Below are 21,827 nucleotides of genomic sequence, written 5' to 3' on the forward strand. Positions count from 1 at the left end.
CGTACGCCTGGGTTCCCGTCGAATCTGGATTATCGAAGCGCAGTGTCATCGAGACTCGCAGATGGACGTTGAGGCAATAAACGGACGGGATCACTAGAAAACAGACTATCGGTATACGACTCCCGGTCCTTCTCTGCAAATATCCACCCGTCCGATCGGAATCCGTTTTTTGAACGGGATCGCGAAAAAATCAATTTCATCCTGCAGCGTACCGCCTCTGATTTTTCGACTCCGAAAATTAAAGTGCAAATAAAACAGGAACGGACAAAATGAAATGAAATGAAAGAGAAAAAAAACAAAAATAACTGTAACTTAACGAAATAAAATGAAAGAGAATGCGAGAAATTTGAATGAAACGAAATGAAATTCCTGGTTCTATTAACGTTGTAGAAAAAAAAAAAAAAAACAACGCGACGATACGAACGCGTCGATAACAGCGGTATGACGACGCGGGGTTCTAATAATTTTCTGGGCTCAACAAAGTGTCGTCGCACACACACCGCGTATAGGTATACGGGTTCGCCACGATAACAGAACCCTCGCGGAATTCGTTCTGTTGGAAAAACGAAACTGATCGTAAAACTCTCGACCCCTAAGCAGACGATATGACCTAGGTATACTCCTACCCGGACGATATTGCACCTACAATAACAGATACCCACTTCAACCGAACTCACGCAATATCGTTCGGAACTCGACCACGCCGAAGCGTAGGTGGCCGACAAATTTTCGTCTCGGAAGATACGCGTGTGCGCGCGTGTGGATACGTGCGTACTTATGTTTTTCTTGATTCCGAAGAGCGATGTCAATTTTTTGCGTACTCGTATATCTTCGATGCTATTGCCCGCGATCGGTCGGCACGTGTGCACACCTAGGTACGTACAACGTAGAACGCAAGGGTTGTTAACGCGGGGCAGGTGGGCGATCCCGTTACCACGTGACCTAATTCAAAACCTCGAAGGACGCGCCCGAGCCAAGATAAGCAAGAATGGAATATGTATAGAAGGCATAACCGAGTAGGTTCAACAAATCCTGCTATAATATTAAATAGTACGGTCTCCGTTCGCTCGTCCGGTAGCTAGCTCCACCGGCTCTCACGCGAATTCCTGTAGGGCGCGAGGGCGGTAGCTCCTCGCCGAAGGGACCCACTCGCGATGGATAGGGTATGGGGGGCGGTCGAGGTTTCGACCTGCGGGACGTACGTACGTACGTACGTCGGGACTTCGGAACTGCAGAAGGTTAGCTAACCCGCCCGCCATTCCGTGGTTACGATGTCGTTGCCGTATCGGTGTGTGTGTGTGTGCGTGTAACGCGCGTATATTGCTAGCAAAGGAGACCGTCGTTCTCCGCTCCCTGCCGTCCATCCCCTTACTCCTCGACCGTCCTCCGTCCTTCGTCCTTCGTCCTTCGTCTAGAGCTGAGCGACTCGCTCGTGACACACCACCGGCGGGTAAACCTATGCCGAGCGGCCCGGCGTGCGACGGTCCGTGGTTTCAAGCCAAATTAAACTCGCGCTTGCCACAGGTCGTTCATGGAATGTTTCGTTCACGGTCCCCTTGGTTTCGTAGGGTTTCGCAGAGAACGGGGGCCGATAAAGGGTTGAAGGTGGTTTCGGGAGTCTGCGGCGGAAGAAAGGAGACTCACAAGGGCAGAAAACCACGAATCGTTAAACTTCCATCAACGCGAGGTATCAGATATACATATACGTAAGACACCGATGACGTCAGTTCCGAGGGAGCACTCGAATTTGGAAAAAGAGGAGTTTTCGCCTCATCGTCGATAATCAACACTCGGGCAAAACTCGGAGGTTCGCCTACCAAAAGTGTGCGATCGACAAACTAATTAATTAATTTACTACCCTCTACACTTTACGTATCGTACTCGGCTATACTCTCCGTAGATTTATTTGCATTTGATTTCTGAACAAGCACTCGGTCAGCGGGGGAAATGGAACGACTCCGGGTGCTCCGGCTCTCGGAGAATTTCCGATAGTCCTTCAGGGACGCCAAAGGATCATACAGTTCCCATAAATCCTCAGCTGACAGACGGAACGTGACCGGGTGGATTCGCGTTCCGGGATTCTCATCGGCCGTCGTCCACCTCCACGCGACGGTCGGGGTGTCAGGATCGACCGCAATATCCATTTCATCGATTAAACGACTGACCGGATCTTTCGCGCTCGCGGGCACAAACCTCCTACGCGAAAGGAGCGATGAAATTTCTCAATCCGGAAAAACTGGCGGGAAATCTGGCCGGCGCCACGTTGGCAAGGAAATTCGTGCGCGAAGTAGATATATGTACGAAGTTACGTTACGCGAGGAAGTCCTTTGAGTCCGGGTCCTCCCGGTTTCACGACGGGATGCTCGTGTTCCGGAATTCAGAAACACCGAGGTGCAGGGTCGCGACACCGAGTCTCTACTCTTTCGCTAAGGGCATTCCGTAAATAGCCCCGCCATCCGACCTTCAACCCTAGTGTTCCTACCCCCGTTCTCTTCTCTCCGTCTCGCTTACTTCATCTTTACCCAGGTACTCTCGGCTCTTACCTCCGTTCGCTACCTACCTACCAAGGAAGGTAGCCTTCGAAACTCCGTACTCAAAGTTTTACTACCCTTTGTTCGGGGCAACCGCCGTCTTATTCCCGTATAACCCCCTGTGGTCGGTTGGGTAGGGGTAGCGCTATAAACAACGCCGCGCAACGGTTCAGCACCCGGTGACTTTTGGGTGGCTCGGCGACGGTAAACGACGGTTGAACCGCGACGTCTTCGGTAACCGACGAACGCACCTTCGAACGCGAGACGTGTCCGAAACTAAAATGACGAATAACGAATATTTCATTACCCGAAATAAAACGAATGCCGTAAAATCGGGGGAGGGGGGAAAGAAGGAGGCACGAGAAAATGGAAGATACGAAAAATATGAAATCCCTACCGCCGACGTAACTTGTGGAGAATATGTCTCCGTAAAGCGAATAATAAGCCCGTGTTTTCCATTTTTAGGGATCGAGATCTTCGGGATCGTAAAGATGAAAGCAACGGGGCATTTAGGTCGCGCCCCATTGCCTCCGCTGAATCCTAGTCGTAAACGAAATTTAGCCGCGATATTCCCCCTCTCGGTTGTAAAGGGAGAAGAAAGAGGAAAAAAAAAAGGAAGTCATACGTCGTCGTGAAAATGGAAATTGCCTCGCCGTATAGGTATAATAGCTAAAGGTGCAAAGACCGTATATGTATAGCGGCTAATGAGTAATAATAATAAAATAGCTGAGACGAGGGAAGAGAATTTGTAAATGATTATCCGATTACGAAGCGATTCAGTTGGATACTCTGATTCGATTTGCGTTCTCCACCTTTACCGAGCATCTTTTCGAACGGTTGAAAGCGGGGAAAGGTGCGTTCGGAGGGAGAAGAATTTTCCCGAGCGTTGGTCTCCGGAAGAAACAAGCTGGATACTTTTACAGAGCAATATCCGTTAATGAAACGTCCAAGCAGAGGTAATGGACAGCGCGACGACCACTCCGGTCAGCTATCAAACGCCTTTCTCCATTTGTTCGGGCGATGGACTTCTCGACGATTCAACCACTTGGCGCGTGTCGTCTGAAAGGGAAACGGACGAAGACCGGGGAAACTACAGAGAGAGAAGAAGGGAAGAAGTAAGAAGAAAAAGAAAAAAAAAAAGAAAGAAGGAGGAGGAGGAGGAACGAACGTCCGCGCCGTCAAAGTCCTTTATGTGAACAATCAAACTGATTATTTCCCGAACGACACCGCACTCCGTTCCGCAAGTCCCACCTTTTCTTTATACCGAACGGAAACTCCGCCGAGCGAACACGTGCCACTTTACCGCGAATTGAAATCAAGGAAACGCGACGAAAAAAACTAGAAAAAAAAAAACAAAAAAAAAAGAAATCGCCAGTCATTTCTCCAACGAGATGCGCAGTCGACGATACTTTTCGCTCAATTTTCACCCTCTCGTGACGCGGGTTCAAAAAAATATACCACTACGCGGTATTCGGATTTCAGCGTTCGCGCGAGACGCCTGCAGCTACACTCCCATATGCATATTCGAGAACAATTGAGGTGTCGTTCTCGTTAAAAAAATGGAAGAAAAAAAGGAAGGAAAATAATTGCTCGTCAGACCGAAGAGAGGTACGTACGTATACGTACTTAGCCAGGTAGGTGGATTCTCGGTGACTATCTCACGCGAGTTAACCGCGCGGTTATGTGCAAGCTAAGAGTAGCGTAAGCTCGCAACGCGTCGAGGGCGTATTGCGGAAGCGGCAGCGACGGCAGAAGCGCGGGAGAAGGAGAAGGAAAATGTCCGATTACGACGGTACGGTAGCTCGGGCGCATCGGCCTTGGAAAGTGGGCTGAAAGGTTCCCCTCGCTCGGTGTCTGAATACCAGACATTCGTCGTTGCATCCCGCGGTATTAGGTAAGAGGCGCGTCAGCGTCGTGAGCGGGTGTAACGGTTCGGTTGTGGAAGAAGATGGTTATCCGAAATGGGGGGGCAGCTCGTTGAAGTGCGGTTTGAACGGAGAGTTAGCCGGCGCTAAGCCAACCTTTGAGTTTGAGGGGCATACCGTGCCGCGCATTGTAACAACTCAAACATTTACATACTGCCGTGATAGCGAGTGAGTTATGTTGACTAATGCGCTGCTTCCTCGCCACGGTTCTTGGAGGGGCCATCAACAGCGGCGAGGGCGAATGTGTGTAAACAGTATCCCCGACCGTACTCGCCGATAAATACATGCACCTACCTACCTACCGGCTACCGGGTGTGCGCGTATCATGTATATTTACAACGACGCGGTACAACGTTGCAAAACGTGGTCAACCGATCCTTCCTCGTACGAATCCCTGCACCCTCCTTCGCTCCACTCCACTCCAGCACTCGGGACCCTTTTAGCGCCTGGACGTGCCGCGTTACCGGAAACTACCCCCGTACACTACCGTTACACGTTCTTTCAGCACAGTTTACACTCGATTCGAGATTAGGAACGGCGCGAACGAGATTATGATGTACTCGGCGAAGCCTGACCACGGATCGTGAAAACGTTGAATAACAAAAATCGTCATATATGCGCGTATCCGATATCACGTGTACGTACATACAACAGTCGGGGAATCCGCGATACCTCGAAACCGCGGAGAGTCAGTTATTCCCGGAAGTGGAAAGTTCGCCGTCGCACGTGGTATTCGATCGTTAGGTGGAACCGACGCGGGTGTAGACCGTGGAACGCGGTACGTGTGGAAAGTTTCGAAACGGTTGGGTATGAATGGATTCGTTACAAGACGCGCTCGTCACCGCGGTAGTATAAATACTCTCTCGACATTTCTCTACCTTCTGGTTCCACCATCCGCGTCAGAAGCAACGGCGAACGGCACCGCGGGCAGAAGCGAAAGCTGAGGAACGAATAGCGCGCCCTAACGCTCGAGGGTTGGCCTTTCATCGCCGGGTATAAATTCAAGTTTGTCGCTCCGGTGTTACGCGGCGATCCTTTCCTCCGGAAGTTGAACGGCCGGTGCTAGGCGGTAGCTCAGCGCGCTTCGTTCCGATCTCGAAAAGAACGTCGAAAGATTCCGTCGTATTATACAGCGCGTAATATACGTTACACGTTTACCGAGAAAAGATATGAATCGCGTACAATCGGAGTTGTCGCCGGGTAGTTTGCGCGAGCGGGGGAGTACGAGAGCACCAACGGGGCGCCGCTCCGTAACGGGGACGCTGAAGGAATTTCGGGAAGAATCCCTCCTCCGCCGTATCCACGTATACAGGCTCAGGATCTTGGAACGAGAAAGGGGAGAATACCGGTCTGCATGCTGTTAGGGGATTATCTTCTCACGTGCCCCGGGGAAGATGGAAAACCACGATCTGATATTATACCGCCTAAGCCGCGCTAAGTGAGCTCCGTTTTAGACAAATTTCATCCCCCAACTATTTTACCCGGCCTAGCTGATTAAGCGATAAAGAACCACTCATGATCCGTCATTACCTCCCCCCCCCCCCCCCACCCCCGAACTTTGGAGCCAGTTTCGGCGCACCGGCGATATGCGGGACTCGCGACCAACTGCGCGATCACCGCGAAGTTACCGGAAATTCGAGAGAAAATCGGATTCCGTTTACCGCCCGCTTATTCGACGAAAGCTTATCGAGAAATATTCAGCGCTACGGGTGTAATATTTGATAATTCCGCGAAACATTCGAAGACCGAAGTATGCGATGTACAAGCTTTTCATTATTCATGGGTATTCTAGTCGAGTTTCGATGCAACAATAGGCATAACATACCCATTCATAGTTTTGCTTATATACATATAGAAAATTATATTTTCATCCTCTCAAACCCCCTCGTTCCGCTACTGTACGTCCCCTACCTACGCCGTACACAATTTCACCAACAATAGACCATTATACATCGACGATCGTAAAAACTCTGCAGACGATATTCTCTATGATCGATTGATTTCCACGCGTCAGCATACACAATGCGACGAGGCAAATTGATCGACTATCGGATCAGTTTTCAATTAATTTTCAGAAGCCGGCTCAGCTAATCGTTTATTTTTTAATCATTATTACCATTGCCATTACTATTTTCTTTCACTTTTCACTTCACACCAGCATTCGATGATAGCCAAGAGCGAAACGACGCCATATTTTTTGATAAAAAAAAGAACGAACAACGGAGTGTTTGATAAAATGAATAGAAAAATGATTGAGATATAAAGAGTGAATTATAGTTACAGGTGGAGAGAGAAAAGTTCGTATGTATAATAGTCCCTCTGTACCCAGCGGTAGCGGGTCGAGCTGCCCCTGAATAAGAAACGTTCTCCGTTCGGTGCGGTTATAGTGCCGTTTGATGAAAGAGTAAAAACTTGTTAGTTCTTTGGTCGGTAATTTTGATCTATTACACTGAATAAATTTTCAAATACGAATAGAAGAGAGAACTTTGCAGACGAATGGATCCTACTCCGCGTACCCGCCGCCGCGCTCCTCCTTTTGCCTTTTTCCTTTCCATATCGTCATCCACCGCCGCACACCTGTATCTCTAAATATGTGTAAACGCGTAGGTGTACGTACGTAAGTACGTACACCGTACACCGTACACCCCGTATAGCGGGGAACTTTTTGAACTCAACATCTCAACGCTGGCAGCGAGAGCTTTAATCAACTTTTCAAAAGGATAACGAACTTTTCAACGGCAACGAACAGCGGGACTCTTTGTGGTATACTATAATAACGCCGAGACGTGGCTCAGAACTTGCGATGGAAAGACGATGGAGTAGTGGTACAGATATGAGGGGTGACTGGGGGTGGTTGGTACGCGGGCGGAAACAAGTTGGTAGCCCCAGAAATAACGGTAAAAAGACCGAGTAAGAGGCTCCGATCTTCCCCCTTTACACGAGTAGGTATGAAAAAGAGAAAAGGGAGGCGGAACGAGAAATAAAAATAGTCGAAATAAAAGACTGTCTTTTAAATACATCAGGTTGCCCGAAAGAAAGAAAATGACCAGGTATCCGCTCGGTTTATTTTGTCTCGCTAAAGACGAGTACGGAGCGAGTTACTTTTTAGTCCCGACTAAGAACAGCGTCCGACGTCTTTTATTCAATTTTTCGTTTCTGTTTTTTTCTTTTTCCTCTTTCATCTTTTATGAGATAAAATTGGCAAACTTCTTTTCTTCCGAGGAGGAAGAGAAGAAAAAAAAAAAAAAAAAAAAGAAGGAAAAAGTACAACGGCGATAATTTTCGACTGTCAATAACGCGGTTATGGATCCATTCGCGGACTGCAGGGAATAGCCGAACCAGCGGTTTCCGTCTTGAAAACAATCGCGGCCGACTAGGTAGAGACGGTGCCGAGAAAAGTTGCTCGGTGCAATCCGCCCGGTGGAAGTCTTCTTTCGGGCTAACGCTTCGAAAACTTCTTCTTCTCGGAGCTCGGTTCATAAATCAAAAATAAATCACTTTAAATTCGCACTGTTTAACTCTCGACTATTGTCTCCGCCAGCTACCGTCCACCAAGCTGCGCAGTCAAACCGACTATTTTAAAGATTGAAATTCCTTTTCTCTCCTCTCATTCCCTACATTATGCATACTCCGTCGCCGAGAAAAATTAATGTTCGATTACGTTGAAAGTGATGTGAAAATTTTCGAAATCTTTTTACAATTTCGCGATCCAACCCAGCCCGCTGTGGGGTCCTCCTCGTTTGATCGTAGAATTGTTGTGTTGAAAAAATTTCCATTTGTCGAGAAAAAAAAAAATAACTAAAAAAAAAAACAAAAAACCATTTCGAGTAAATTTTTTCCATCGGAGGCCCCTCGAACCGTTGAAGTAACTATTAAAAGCGTTGCGGAGGTCAGCATTCTCTGCAGGGAGTGACCGTAAGGGGTCGATAATGTAGGTGTGTGATTACCGGAGCGATTATGTAGCCAGTAATAAATAAAGTGGGTAGGTATCGCGTGGGCGTTTACTGCTACGGATAGCTTATACGGTATGTATAAAACGTAGCGGAGTGAAACTGCCGTAGCTGGTTTTCTTCGAGTTTTACAATTATTATACCTTTACCACCGTTTGCTGCGTGCCTGACATCATTGTGTGTTTGTTTAAGTACGTATACCGGCATCCGAACGACTGGTTCCGAGAAAATTAACCGGAGAGAAATAAAAGGAAACCGAAATAGAAACGGGAGAACGAGAAACGAGAATGAAAAAAAAATCTATTATCGATTACCACCGGCGAACTCCGACCTCCGACCTTCGGACGAATTTCAACTTCCACCCCGCGATCGAGCAGGAGCTGGGTAAAACAATGTTGCGAAACGAGACGAGAGTCTTACGTAACTCGAATCACGAGTATATTGCGGTACGGCGATTTTCCACAAGATTTATCAGGAATGTCGATGCGTGGCGCGCGGGATTTTACATATTGAAGGGAACAAAAAAATTTCCACCCCTCGCGTTACACCTATTGCTTTTTGCATTTTTCTCGCCGCTTGTTTTTCCCACGTTTTTCTACATAGCCAGGGGGTCGTACCGCCCTCTCTCATCAAAGCTCGCAAAGCTCGAGGCCTCAGAATTTGAGCTTTCGAATAGCTTCGAGTTCGCTTACATCACTCCTACGTCTCGGTCGAACGTCAACGCGACGTCAGGGGCGATGGCATTTTTGGTAAGAATTCAGGTCATTGATTTCTTTATGTAAAATCTACGGGACACGTATTCTGTTTCAGCCTCATACATTTCACGCCCCGAAGCACCGACGATCTGTTTTACTCCCTCCGACCCTTATCGTTAGTTTTTACAGATACCTATATATACAGCTCTTTATTAGATTTTATTTTACATCGTGCGTTCCCCGGTGTCAAAAATGACTGAAAATCATTTAACGCCAAACGAAATAACGATGATAATAAAGAAATGCGAAAAATAATAAAATTTTCATGCGACGCAAATGAAAGCGCGTTCGTCAGTTTCGTTTTTAAACGTCGCTACACGCGGCACGTCGAGAGCGATGGACGGGTGACATCGCGGATATACGTATGTACATTTATACGCAGCAGCAGGAGTAGCAGTTTAATCCGAGCTGATTGTGAGTAGAGCACGTGGGACGTCACATCCGACGGGTTATAGCGGTTGTACAGGATCGCACGTTTGGGAAAAGAATAAAAAATATGTAACGACGAGAAACGCAAGAAAGAGAATTCGTTCGGTCGATCCATCAACCGTCTGCGTGGATCGAACCGATCGGGCGGAATAAACACCGAACATTGCGAAAAGGTGACGAGGAGATTATTTGAAATTTAGAATCACTCGAGAGATTCGGTTTCACCCCTAATTTCGAACGAGCGAAGAAACATGGATCGAAATCGTATTCTCAAATCCACGGCGTGGTGCCCCATATAAATCTTCCGCGTAGGTTGCCGTGGTATACTAGGTAAAATATCCTATATATATGTATATATATACATATATAATGTTTGTCCGGGTACCCCGAAGGCAGTGGGTAAAGTTCGTTCTCAATTTAACTTATCGGAGGACGAATCGTCTCATGATTCCCGCCCCTCGCTTTCCGTTTCAATTTCCCACGTAGCACATATCATAATCCCAACCTACATCCCCGAGCTGCTTTCGCCGTGGCGCTTTCCTTTGCTTTCCAGCACTTTGCCCGCGGTTCACATGTTGGTGCCATTTCCCCACCCCTCTGTACCGGGTACACGGAGTGCGCCGACATACCACATCTAACTCCGAACTTCTATTCCAAAGATTCCTGTGTTCCGGCGCGCGATGTGTTCGGGGGTATTGCATCGGGATGTAAGTACGTGTGAACTCGCGACAATGACACGGTATAACCGTAAACCACACCTCGAAACCGCGTAACTAAGGGTTCTATAAACCGCCACCAAAGTCATTACATTTTTCGATTGATTTCCTTCGCGCTTTTCGTTTGATATATACCGAGGGGTTTATACGGTCTTGCCGACTACCTGGTATAAACGGATGGATGTTCGCATAGCGAAAACGACGTCTCCGTCGAATGACCCGAAATAAAAGTAGATCTTTGATACAAAATCCCAGAAAAATCTGCAATTGTATTTCAGCGATTTTTGAGCCAGAAATGAAAGATTTTTCCAATCTGTTTCACGATGCTTTTCTCACGTATTTCAACCTCGAGAACATATAACTCCGTCGAGTAAATCGATCTGAGAACAAATCCAATCAAGATATCTTTATTATTTCACTTTTCAAAGCGACAAATTGGCGATGACTCGAACATTCAAACGTGAGAATACCCTAGAAAGCCCGGTAAAAAAAATGTCTCCACATTTTGGACGAGAATTCTAATTCTCATGGATGTGGTCGAAAATTAGCTTCAAATCTGCCTCAATGGAATACTTGATGTCGTGACTGATGTAACCTGGACCGGAGCCAAGTCAACGTTATGAAACGAGGAAACTATACGTCGAGTGGAGAATAGAAATGTACGTATGTATATGGAGTTTGAGAGCTAGAGAGTTACTACTGTTGCTACTTCTTGTAAGAAAAAAGGGTGAGGAATATAACCTTACGACTCGAGGGGGAAGAATGGAGTGCGTTGTTATCGAATAACTCGAGTGTTTACTCACCAATATTGCACCGGATTCTCCTCTAACCCTTTTCTTTCACCCCTTCACCTTACCTTCCGAGACGATAGGTTCGTAGTTATCCCGGACACGGGTAACGATATGCTTCCATTTATATCTCGAGGGTGAATTGAAAAGCGTGGTGAATAGAAGCGAAATAGGATGAATGATGTATCGTATTTTATTGGGCTTTCTTCCGAAGTAGCGCTACACAATGAAGCGTTCGAAATCACTATCGTCCCTCTATTGTCTTTCGTAAATTCTTACAAAGAATTCTTTGTGATTTTCATTTCACCGCGGTTATACGACTCTTGGGTAGATACATATGTATACGAGCTCGAACAAAGTACGATCCACGTGAAAAATGAATTGAAGCACAATTCGTTTCGTTCAAGAGTCTCATTAGCTACTCTCCGTTATTTTGTCGTACCTCACAGCGGATAGAAAAAAGAAGATTGCCACCTGTGGAAAAAATTTATGTACATTGCGGCGGGTGAACTTGACTCCTAGTGATTAGTTGTCTTGGAGGTAACCGGATCGGTGTTCGGTTTCAACGACATTAAAAATGTGGAGGTGATTTTTTTCCAGTCCTCTCGCGAACGCGTTATTTTATTCGTGTAGAAGATCCGCCGCGTATAGGGGAATTTTTTCGAACGTGGTTCGCTTCGTTTGGATTGAATCGATATTCTTTCACTTCTTCTGCAATACCCATTCTCTGCGAACTGCTTATCTTGACTTTACGCCTGCCGAGAATCGAAGTAAAATAAGAAAACGAAACTATAAGAGAAACTTCTATTCGTCGGAAGTACGAGGACGGTAGAAAGAGACGGAAGAAGAGGGGACTCGGGATTTTGACTTTTTTCCGCTTCTTCGACCATCAATCAGAAATTATTCCACGTCTTGACTTTCCGGACCACAAAGTTAACCAAGAATCGTATAATCTCGGAAATCAAAACTTATACCCAAGGAGTTACATCCACTTCTGTTTCGTAAACTCTTTTCGGTTGAACTTCAACCCCCGGGCCAAAAGTTACCCACTTACATACAAAGTCGACTTCGACGACCAATAAAAATAATTTAATACCCGCCCACGGTACCGGCTATTCCAAATTCCGAAAATCCACAAACCTCGCGAGCGATTAGCTAAACAAAAAAAAAACAATGAAATCAATTCTTTCGCCAAATCCGTTCGTAACTCTTATGGAACCGAAGTGAAATTTTCACGTCTCAATCCAGCGTAGGCTTCGGCAGTTCGAATTGGCACGCGATTACCGTACCTCTAGAATGTACAACGGCAACGGCAAATACTCGAGGATCCCGTTCACAGTCTATTACGGAGCTTCATACCAGTCCGGCAGTCACGCCTTGCGAATCTAGCCGCATCCCACGCGATCTACGTGCCACGTAACCCAACGTATCGCGCTGCCATATAGCAGTAGTAGCTCGTAGCGAAAGCCTACATGAACTCTGCACATCAAGTATCGCGTTGCCCTTCTATAGGTTGGTAGTTATTGTCGGGGGCTGTTGTTGTTGTTGTTGTTACCGATACATCCGCAGTAGCAAACGTACCGCCTGCACACCGAAGTACTCGAAATTCCATTATTCCACAACGGGCACTGCGTACGATTCGCCAACGTCATTTGTGGAAACAATGCTTGCACCCGGGACAACCCCGCGTACGCCGTCGTGACACAAAGCATCGATGGATTATTACGAGACGAGAAAATAAAAGGGAACGCGACGATGACAAATTCCGGCAAAACTTTCTGTCGGCATCGACCATCGACCGTCCTTCGTTGCGCTAACCCTCGGCAGAGGTGAAGTTCGCTTTAATTTAACCATGGTCAGAAAATACAGATACACGGGGTCACCTTTCCGCCGGATAGCGGTATCCCGGGTGTTACTATGGCTACACGGCCTTGCCGCAAACTCAATCATGGCCTCCTTCCCACATCGTAGGAAAATCCGTGTGTGGTACGAGGTACGCGTGTTGTACGAGGTACACCACGGTGTACATTCGCTGCCCGAAGATCGGTCCACAGGTACACGGGGAGCAGACCACCACCGTAGGCAGTTCGCGCGAACACGGAAGCGAACGGTAGAGAGCCGGCTGCAACGAGGGAAGCTGGCGCGCGGCTGGTATCGCGTAGATAGGAGCGGCGGGCGGCAGCCCCTGCGAGAGCAGAAGCGCCGGCGACAAAGTCCGCTTGTCGCGGTTCCGAACGTCAAGCGGCGGCGGCGACGACGATGTATCGGGACGACCCCACACGCGCTCGCCTACCCCACAGTCGCGGTATACGGACACAATGCGAACGCAGACCCTATCCCCTTCGGAGACGGGGCTGTGTGCGATCGTACGCGAGCGTTATAATCCCGTATAATCGCGCGCACACGTCGTACCTGACTCAAATCGTAGCAGCGTTAACCCCGTACCACACCTACTCCACGAAACCCGCCTTCAATTTCCCTGAAATAACAGATATGGTCCACGGCGTAGCGACCTCAACACGCCCTCCGCATCCCCTCGCGCCTCTCTCTCTCTCTCTTTCTCTCTACAACCATAACCAGATACAGTCGATAGGAGCGATCGAACGTACGCGTGCCGGCATTACATCGTTGTTACGGAGGATCGTTGGCCGATATTGTTACCTACATATTGCCTGTATTTTAGTTAATTCGACCCCCAGAAGTACGGGAGGAACGACCCGACTCGTTGGAATGTGTGGAGAAATTTGCGTACGCCCTGAGGAATATATCGCTTTATAACGACCCCGGCATATTCGGGGTGCGCGATAATCGATGCGGGGTTTCAGACGTTACGCGTCCGATCTGTCTCGATGCGATAACTCCGATTTTACCGGTACCGCTAATCGTGGGCGAAATATTCAGAACCCGCGCGTTTTCGACGCGGGAAAGCTTTTGGCGCGAATCGGCTCACCGTCGTTCCTCGCCGTTCCTCGGAGCCGCCGCGTAAAAACCTGGCGAATTTTGTCTTAATCCTAAAATTTGATCTTAAAACTTACCGCTTCGGTGTGGATCGGATGCGCCGCAAAAAGCAGACCGGTGAGTGCCGCGAATCCTGGCCTCAGAGAAGCGACTGCCAAGCTGACCTTGGTTACGAGGACGCAGGCCGCCGCGTGAAGAGCGACGTTCGTTACGTGGAACCATATCGGTGTCAGACCTGACGTGAGATAGTTCAATCTGGAATGAGAAAGTTGGGAAGAGAGATGAGCGATCGTCGGTTTGGAATATTGAAAACGACAATGACCGTAAGCGAGCTTAACGATACTCCGTTTGAGCTGATCGTTATCGCCGAACGAATGAATTTTTCTAACATCTACTTCGATTCGGACGGCTACTAACTAATGAGCTTTGCTTCCGGGAGTCCAAAGCTTCGTTCCTCACCTACGTAGCCACGACTCTTGCATCGGCTGAATGATATCGTTCGGTGTTTATTCTTTCGTAGAAAAGTCGATCGTGAATTCTTCAGCGATCGGGATCTTCGGTTGTCGAATGAAAGAGATAAAGAATAAAGCGGGAAAGGAATGAGAAGAGAGGATATACCCTATAACGAAATGCCGAAAGAAGATATACATCGGCGGTGGTGGTCAACGTTAGTTCGACCGCTCGCGAACATCAAAGCGTTCTTCTTCTCGACGTAAAGAAAGTGTATATATACAACGGCTGAATTTCCCTTTGTTATATTCCCGATCGCGGCGGCGACCGTCCAACAATAAGAAAGTTCCATCGTGTCCCTTACGCGACGCCGGTTTTTCCACAAGCCGCGCGAGCGGGTTTGAATGTCGATAACGGTAATGAGGGGGCGATAAATCAAAGCGGAGATCAAACGAGCGAGGAGGCAACAAATGACGGGGCAAAGATATACCCCCAACGGAGAGGTAAAACACCCTCTGTAAACAGGAGCCATATTTCTGAACTCTGTCAAACGTTATACCTCCGCTTTACTGCGCCTCCTCTTTTTCTGTCACCGACGCAAACTGCATTTGGGCATCGTTCCAGGTCTGCCGAAGATCACACCGTCCAAAACCGCCGGAAGAAGCCGACCGGAGTCTCGTAATTTATATCCATACTCCGCCATCGCCCCGCCAAAACACACACGCCGACCGCGTGACCTTCCATATATTATTCTCAGGACACCGTATACCTATATAACAACAAAATTTGAATATCTGTTCACGCTAAGTGTGAGGTATAACGTCTGATTATCGAGCCCGTAAACTATCCCACTGCTGGCGAGGTACAGAGGAAACGGCGAAACGGAGCGGAAGAAAATATTCGACTTACCGTTACTCCGTTGTTTTCGGAGTGACCCCAAAGAAGTAAACAAAGTACGTACTGTAACGATTCTCTTATTTAGGGGATCGCTAGCCTGGTTGATCGGATTAAGACGATCGACCGATATGTTGTGGGTTAGGATCTTAGGACCAATAAATTTAAATTACTGCTAACGTCTTTTGACCTATAGTCTTTTTATATTAATTCCAGTAAAAATTGCGTTCATATATGCACATAACAAAAGCTTATTAAATCTCTTCGGTCCACTTGTCTAACAATCTTGAAGTGTAAAAATGAGAATATATGACGCTATCACAGATATAATAATAAATTAGCGAACAAACGATTTACGGTGAAAACAAAGCACAAAAATAAATAACGATTATTGTATAAATAAAATGTCGACAATAACGAAATAACAGGCAGTAAAAAAACTTAGCTTTAAGCAAAACATATATGTTAAAATGGATAGATGCAATAATTGTGCATATGACGGAATCAAACGTAGAAAGGACTTATGTGTATAAAATATATATTAGGGCCTAGTATAAAACAGTTTGATGCAAATTCTGGTCTCCCTTATCTCCCGTGGAAATGTATATTAATTATTCGAAACTTATCTTATATCTCCTGGGTATATATATATATATATTTGACGTGCACGTCGCGACGACCCTGGGAGACACACACCATCTCTAATCTTCCTTTCCTTTCCGCGAATCCTCGGTTCTTATCGAGGAATTCCCGATCGCCCCTCTACCTCACCTCGGCGATCATCGGCGATAACCGATAATTATTCTATCGCCTTCCATTCTACACATGAACTCGGCCTTCTACCTTGTTGGTGCCTAAACAGGCACCCACAGTACACACAAACAAACCAGACCAGTCGAATCCGTGGCGAAGAAATCGTCGTCAACTGCGGCGTCGTAGTCCGTAGTAATGAATCATTTGATCGCCGGTATTCGTCGGGGAGTGATCGTCGGCACTTGGAGAGTTAAGAGCGGATGAACCGAAGAAACATCGAACGCGACTCGCCCGGTGTTCAAATGTAATCACACTCGGCTGGTGGTGCTCCGCCAGCGTATCATGGATTTGAATAAACAAGAGTAGCGTACGTACGTGTGCGTGCAACGTAGTGCGTATCGGTGATGACGTCGCGTCGCGGTGTAGCTGAACGTACAAAGATGTACGACGGTGAATAAAATATTCGTGTAACGCGAATTGAGAAAAGTGAGTGAACATCGCACGGAGTATACGAGGCGACATCGCGAATATTCGCGATTCAAGAGAGGAGTCGGGAAGTGCGTGAAGAAGGACGAAAAAAAAAAAAAAAAAACAAAGAAGCCGCGGGGCGCGTTGAAGTGCGTATGAAATCCCCGTGGAAAATATAATACTTTTCTTCCCGTATTCTCCTCCTTCTTTTTTTTTCGGAGTGAAGGAGACATTAATTGAGGCCGTTGAGTCGCTGCTGCCTGCAGAGACGTCAGTCAAGGAAGTAAGTTCAAGCTTGGTTTAATCGTATAATTTCATTTCCTTTTCGCTCTCCCTTTTTGTACTTTCTTACTCGTCTCTCTAATTCTTTTCCGTGGCCCTTCCGAGATCCCCTTTTATTATGCGTAAGATACCATTCAACCCGATGTTGACGAGTTACGGGATTATGATGGGTGACTAAATGGATGTAAAGAGTTAAACTCTGGTCTCTGCTATTTTTTTACCCCTCTTTTCTTTTTTCGTTCTTTCGTTTTTTTGTTCGTACTTTCTTTTTTTTTTTTTTATCTCTTCTGAAACCCATTGTTCGTGAACACAACGGTGACGTCTGAAAGCAAACTGTCAGGATCTCAAAGTGAGAGAAAAAGAGAAAATTAAAGAGAGCAAGGGGATCCTCGTAGCTTCTCCCTTCCGCAACAAGGGTATTCCTTCGGTAAACCCGCGACCCACATCAAACGTTACAACAAATCTTGGGGAATCTCGCTCGTTTTGATTGAAATTTTGCAAAAACTTATCTCCTCTACAACGGACTGTATAATGAGACGGAGTCTGCGAATTGTATCGTCTAATTGTAAGTCTCGCGATAAGATTGAAAAACGTCACTTGACAAACGCAGTTAATTTAACTCCGCAAATGTTCCGAATAAATTACAACTTCGTTCGGATGTGTGTTCTGAAAAACAAGATACAGGTTTTTCGCTGCGTTCGAATATAGCCGATAATGTCGTTGGTATTACAGTCGCTACGCTATTATAACTACGGTCGCGGTCAAATTTGTCAAAGAAAAAAGTCCTCGGAATCCCGAAGCGTATCTAGATCAATCACGTCTGGCGAAGTATCCGGCAGTCCCCTGCTACCTTTACTCCGCAAAATCTGATCTTTAAAGATCAGCATTACTCGAGTGGCTTTACGTTCTGTGAGGCACGTGATGCACTCGGTATAGTGTACAGAATGAATACTCCGGTCGCCGTAGTCGGTGTGGCTTTTATTTTCCTCGTACCAATAGAAAGATACGTCTCGCGATCAGGGTGAAAAACAACTTTGATAACGCGGTGATCAAAAGTTCGTCGACTAATGCAATTTGGGACTAGAGAGTTTCGGGGTGGTGGGAAAGGGGGACGGGGGACGGGGGAGGTAAAGACGACCCTCAAGACTTTCCTCAAGATTGAACCGGCTCCCTGGGTGGAAGTGAACCTTTGATAGCGGCGTGTATATTCATGTACCGTGACTCCAACTATGCCCACGCTTTACCCTATTCTACTTTCAAGGACGCTCGTTAACGGCGATATCCGGTTGATAATTAATGCTGGAAGTACCCAAGAGGGTAAAGAAGGCTGCGGGTCGGAGATAGCGAGAATTCGGCGTCCCTTCCGAATGTTGTTGTTTTTTTTTTTTTTCAAATTTTCACCATTTCCCAAAGATATCACAAGCGAGAGCGTTCGTTAAAAAGTGAAAAAAAAAAAAAAACTAAAAAACTAAAATTCAGCACTCATCCAGAGGCGGGGTAAAGTTTACACGCCGAGTTCGCGCTACACGCGATTTCGTCTATCCGCTGCTCGGTACACATCGCACGGTGCTGCAGATCGCGAACTGGTTAACAACTTTGGGGAGCGAGGGTGAAATCATCGAGCTGCGATAAATCAGAGCGGGAAGACAGAGGTACGAAAACGGTTGGATCCTAAGCAAAGTAAGCCATCCCGCGTCAATATTAATCTCAAACAAATTAAATAACAATCGAGGAACGCGAACGACCAGCGTAAGGACGGAGAGAAGCGCACACCGTGTACGCTCCGTATCTGGTACAGTGTTATACCCCGAGCTGCGAAAGGGTTGTATAAGGTCGCAGGGTTGCCGCTGGGTGGGAGGTCAATAGGCGAGGAGGGTGCGAGGTGGACGGGGGTTCGTAAGCGCACCGGCTATTAATCATCGACCCCGGGCGGGGATGCCGCCACCTTCGCCACCCTCTACCCCCGCCAGCCCGCCCTCGCCGACACCCTTATTCGGGTCCGCGAGTCCACAGCTGGCAATGAGATTACCCTTGCGATTAGTTCACCTGGCAGACAAGCTTTAACTCCCGTCCACCTCTTTATCTCACATATCTTCTTCTCCCCGGGGGCCGAAACGCGTTGTAAAAGGTGGTTATATGTATACTCATTATTATTATTATCGTTGAATTATCATTCGTCCGCAAATGAATCGTCGGACGTGTTTCGATTCTTTTCCTCGCCTCGATTCGATTAATCATTCGAGTTTTTCGTTTTTCTCTTTGTTTCGATATTATTTTCGGTCTACAATATCGCGAATTGAAAAATGACACGGAACGGTCTCTCCGTGTTTAAGTACCCGGTTGTTTCGTAGGTGTCTGAAAGCGGAGGAGAAAATGGATTAATTTGTAACCACCGCGTAATCGCGTTGTACGCATCAAAAGCATTCTCGGAGGTCTCGGTAGCCTTGTGTCTCGTACATCTGTATTACGTATCTTAGCCGTCTCACCCGCCGACCAAAGACATTCTCGAGAAGGCGCCGAGCTCAAAGGATGGAAAGCTTCGCGTTGTTTGGAGGAAAAATTAAATTTTTCCAGACTCGCGAACGTCACGGATCACCCGACCCCGGATTCTCACCGTACCCCGACCACATTCCTACTTCAACGTACGTACGGTTACGCACGTTCACCGTGGATTTTCGAAGGCGTCCATCGCCGATTCACGCTCGTATCGTTAACGATGTAATTATAATCGGGACGTCCCGCGCAGTCGTTCGTCGATTTCTACGTCACACGGGGTGGTTCGATTCGACCACGTCGCTAACGAAGGGTGAATCCTACGGTACATTGACGACGCGCGTAGGTCAGTGCCTGGCGTATTCGAGTAATGCGAAACTCTGCGACAGTCGTGACTGTGACTGTTGAAAACCATGAACTAGCGAATCCATTAAAACGCAAACCGTCGCCCCTTCGGCCGGTGTACGCGTACGCTCTCATGTACGTGTACACCATGTACGTTTCGCTCGTTTCCGGACCCTGTATTCATTCGTTTCCACTTTTTTTCTCTCGTTGATACGCGTTTCATTAGGAAGAGGGGCGGCGGACCTTCGAAAGAGCAGAAAAACAAAAATGAAGACCTCGGCAACGACGAGATACATAAAACGGGAAATGAAAGCTCGCTGCTCGTTGGCTACCGTGACCACAAACACGCGTGCGGTCACCCGATTAGTCCTATAGATATATGTATACACATCTCTCCAGCCGTTTTATCTCGTTACCTGAGACCCTTCCATTTCTTTTGGTAGGTACCCGCACCTATCGTTTTCCCCCGTTTTCTTCATTTCTGTCATCTTTTCTTTTATTTTTTCCTTTTCTCGTTCGCGGAAATTGTGGCGTCGGAGGTTGGACACGCGACCACGCCGTCGGTTACGCGGTCTTGTAGTCGGTGCGTAAGGGGCAGCTGCCGACAAAAATGGTGCGGGGGTGCGTCCTCCGGGGACAGCTATACGACCTCAAAGCACACGTCCGTAGGCTCTCTATAACGCGACACGCGGGCTTATACGGAGCTTAAGTGAGACCCACAATAGCCCCCACGCGCATAGCGTCAAAACGAGTCCGCGGTCATCCTATCCCGTTTTTCCACACGGCCCGGCCACTCGCACTCCCCGTCCTGCGGGATACGCTTCCCACTTATTCCCCCTATACAATCCCAGACACGGACTTACAAAATCTTCGTCCGTGTGCCTACCTCGGGGGAGAAAACGAGCAGCGAATGGATAGGCGGAAAAGCGAATTTCCACGCGACGCGGCGTAGGTATAGGTGAAAAAAAACCTCTACGACCATTCGTTCGTTCGTTCATTCATTCGTTCGCTCGTTCGTTTCGTCGGTCATCCCTCGCAGCACAACCCCCGGAGCGCGCACCTATTCCGTCACCCGCTCCGATAATACCGTGAATTATTACACCTATATAGCCGCCCGAGTGCCGTCATATATCTCCGGATCAACCTTATTTCTTTCATACAGATTGTGTATCGGAAAATATAGCGGCGGGGGGATCTTCGGGGCGAGTGGGGGTAGTACCGTGACGGCTATACCGAAAATGATGAAGGTGGATTTCACCTACGTACGTATACATACATACACACACACGTGTAACGTAGGTGGATACCTTACGGAACGATATGAAAATATTGTCGAGAGTTATCGGTGTACATCGATACTATTTTCCGATGCGAAGAAAATTGAATTCTTCTTCGGGGACGCGAGAAATCCTGTACGATGAAATTTTATCCAACGGAACGCGAACGTGCTTCCGTAACGAACGAAGCGGACACGGGTCTGTCTTCACTGGGAAATAAGCGAAGGTTGTTAATAATTATATCCCGATTGTCTTTCGTTATTCGTTGATACGATCATTGATATCGTCGAAATGTGCATGTACGGCCGTTCGCTCGACTATACGTATACATATACGTTATCGTATAAAGCGCTCTTTGAAAATCCGGGATAATTCGCCGGCAATCGTGCGGATTGGGCGATAACGAATTATCGAACGTAGGTACTAATCCCCGGGGATTAGTCGAGCGAATAAAACTCATCGGAAAATGTTAAACCGATCGTCGAGGCGGACCTGTGGCCGGAGGCCCCGTTAACGTACGCGCGTCGAGACCGCGGAACAAACTAACAAAACCCCCCCCCCCCGAGGAACCACACCGCCGACGATGATCGTTGCTCGTTTTTTTTTTCGACTCAAGGAAAACGATATAACTGGCCAATCCGGCTTTTGTTAGATTGGATGATTAAAAGGTAATTTGGCACGATGCCACCAATCAATGCACCCGTTACAACTACTCGAGCCGCTCGAATCACCGACGAACTGGCTGCTACAACCTCCGCGGAAACTTGATATCTCCAGCTCCGGCTCTCTCGGCTCTGATATGTACCTATAGCT

The 21,827-nt window shown here is 47.4% G+C and overlaps 1 protein-coding gene and 1 long non-coding RNA gene across 7 annotated transcripts in view; one reads left to right on the top strand and one right to left on the bottom strand.

Moving 5' to 3' along the window:
- LOC105690151 (protein O-mannosyl-transferase TMTC1-like) overlaps window positions 1-21,827 on the bottom strand; it is a 126,237-nt gene that overhangs the window by 64,353 nt on the left and 40,057 nt on the right. For all 5 annotated transcript variants that reach the window (XM_025746781.2, XM_025746779.2, XM_048656218.1 and 2 more), the window contains one exon: window positions 14,130-14,307. In XM_025746781.2, coding sequence (XP_025602566.1) covers window positions 14,130-14,307 — 178 coding nt within the window. The remainder of the gene's footprint in view (window positions 1-14,129; window positions 14,308-21,827) is intronic.
- Window positions 1-21,827, top strand: part of LOC125501139 — a 104,807-nt gene that overhangs the window by 17,781 nt on the left and 65,199 nt on the right. The window contains exon 1 of one of the 2 annotated variants that reach the window (XR_007278661.1): window positions 16,274-16,900. The exons of the other annotated variant lie outside the window; for it this stretch is intronic. This is a non-coding gene — a long non-coding RNA (uncharacterized LOC125501139). Of the gene's footprint in view, window positions 1-16,273; window positions 16,901-21,827 lie in introns of those variants that run through there. 2 annotated transcript variants of the gene reach the window in all.

Source organism: Athalia rosae, chromosome 5, assembly GCF_917208135.1.
Source record: "Athalia rosae chromosome 5, iyAthRosa1.1, whole genome shotgun sequence".
NCBI classification, from domain to species: Eukaryota; Metazoa; Arthropoda; class Insecta; order Hymenoptera; family Athaliidae; genus Athalia; species Athalia rosae.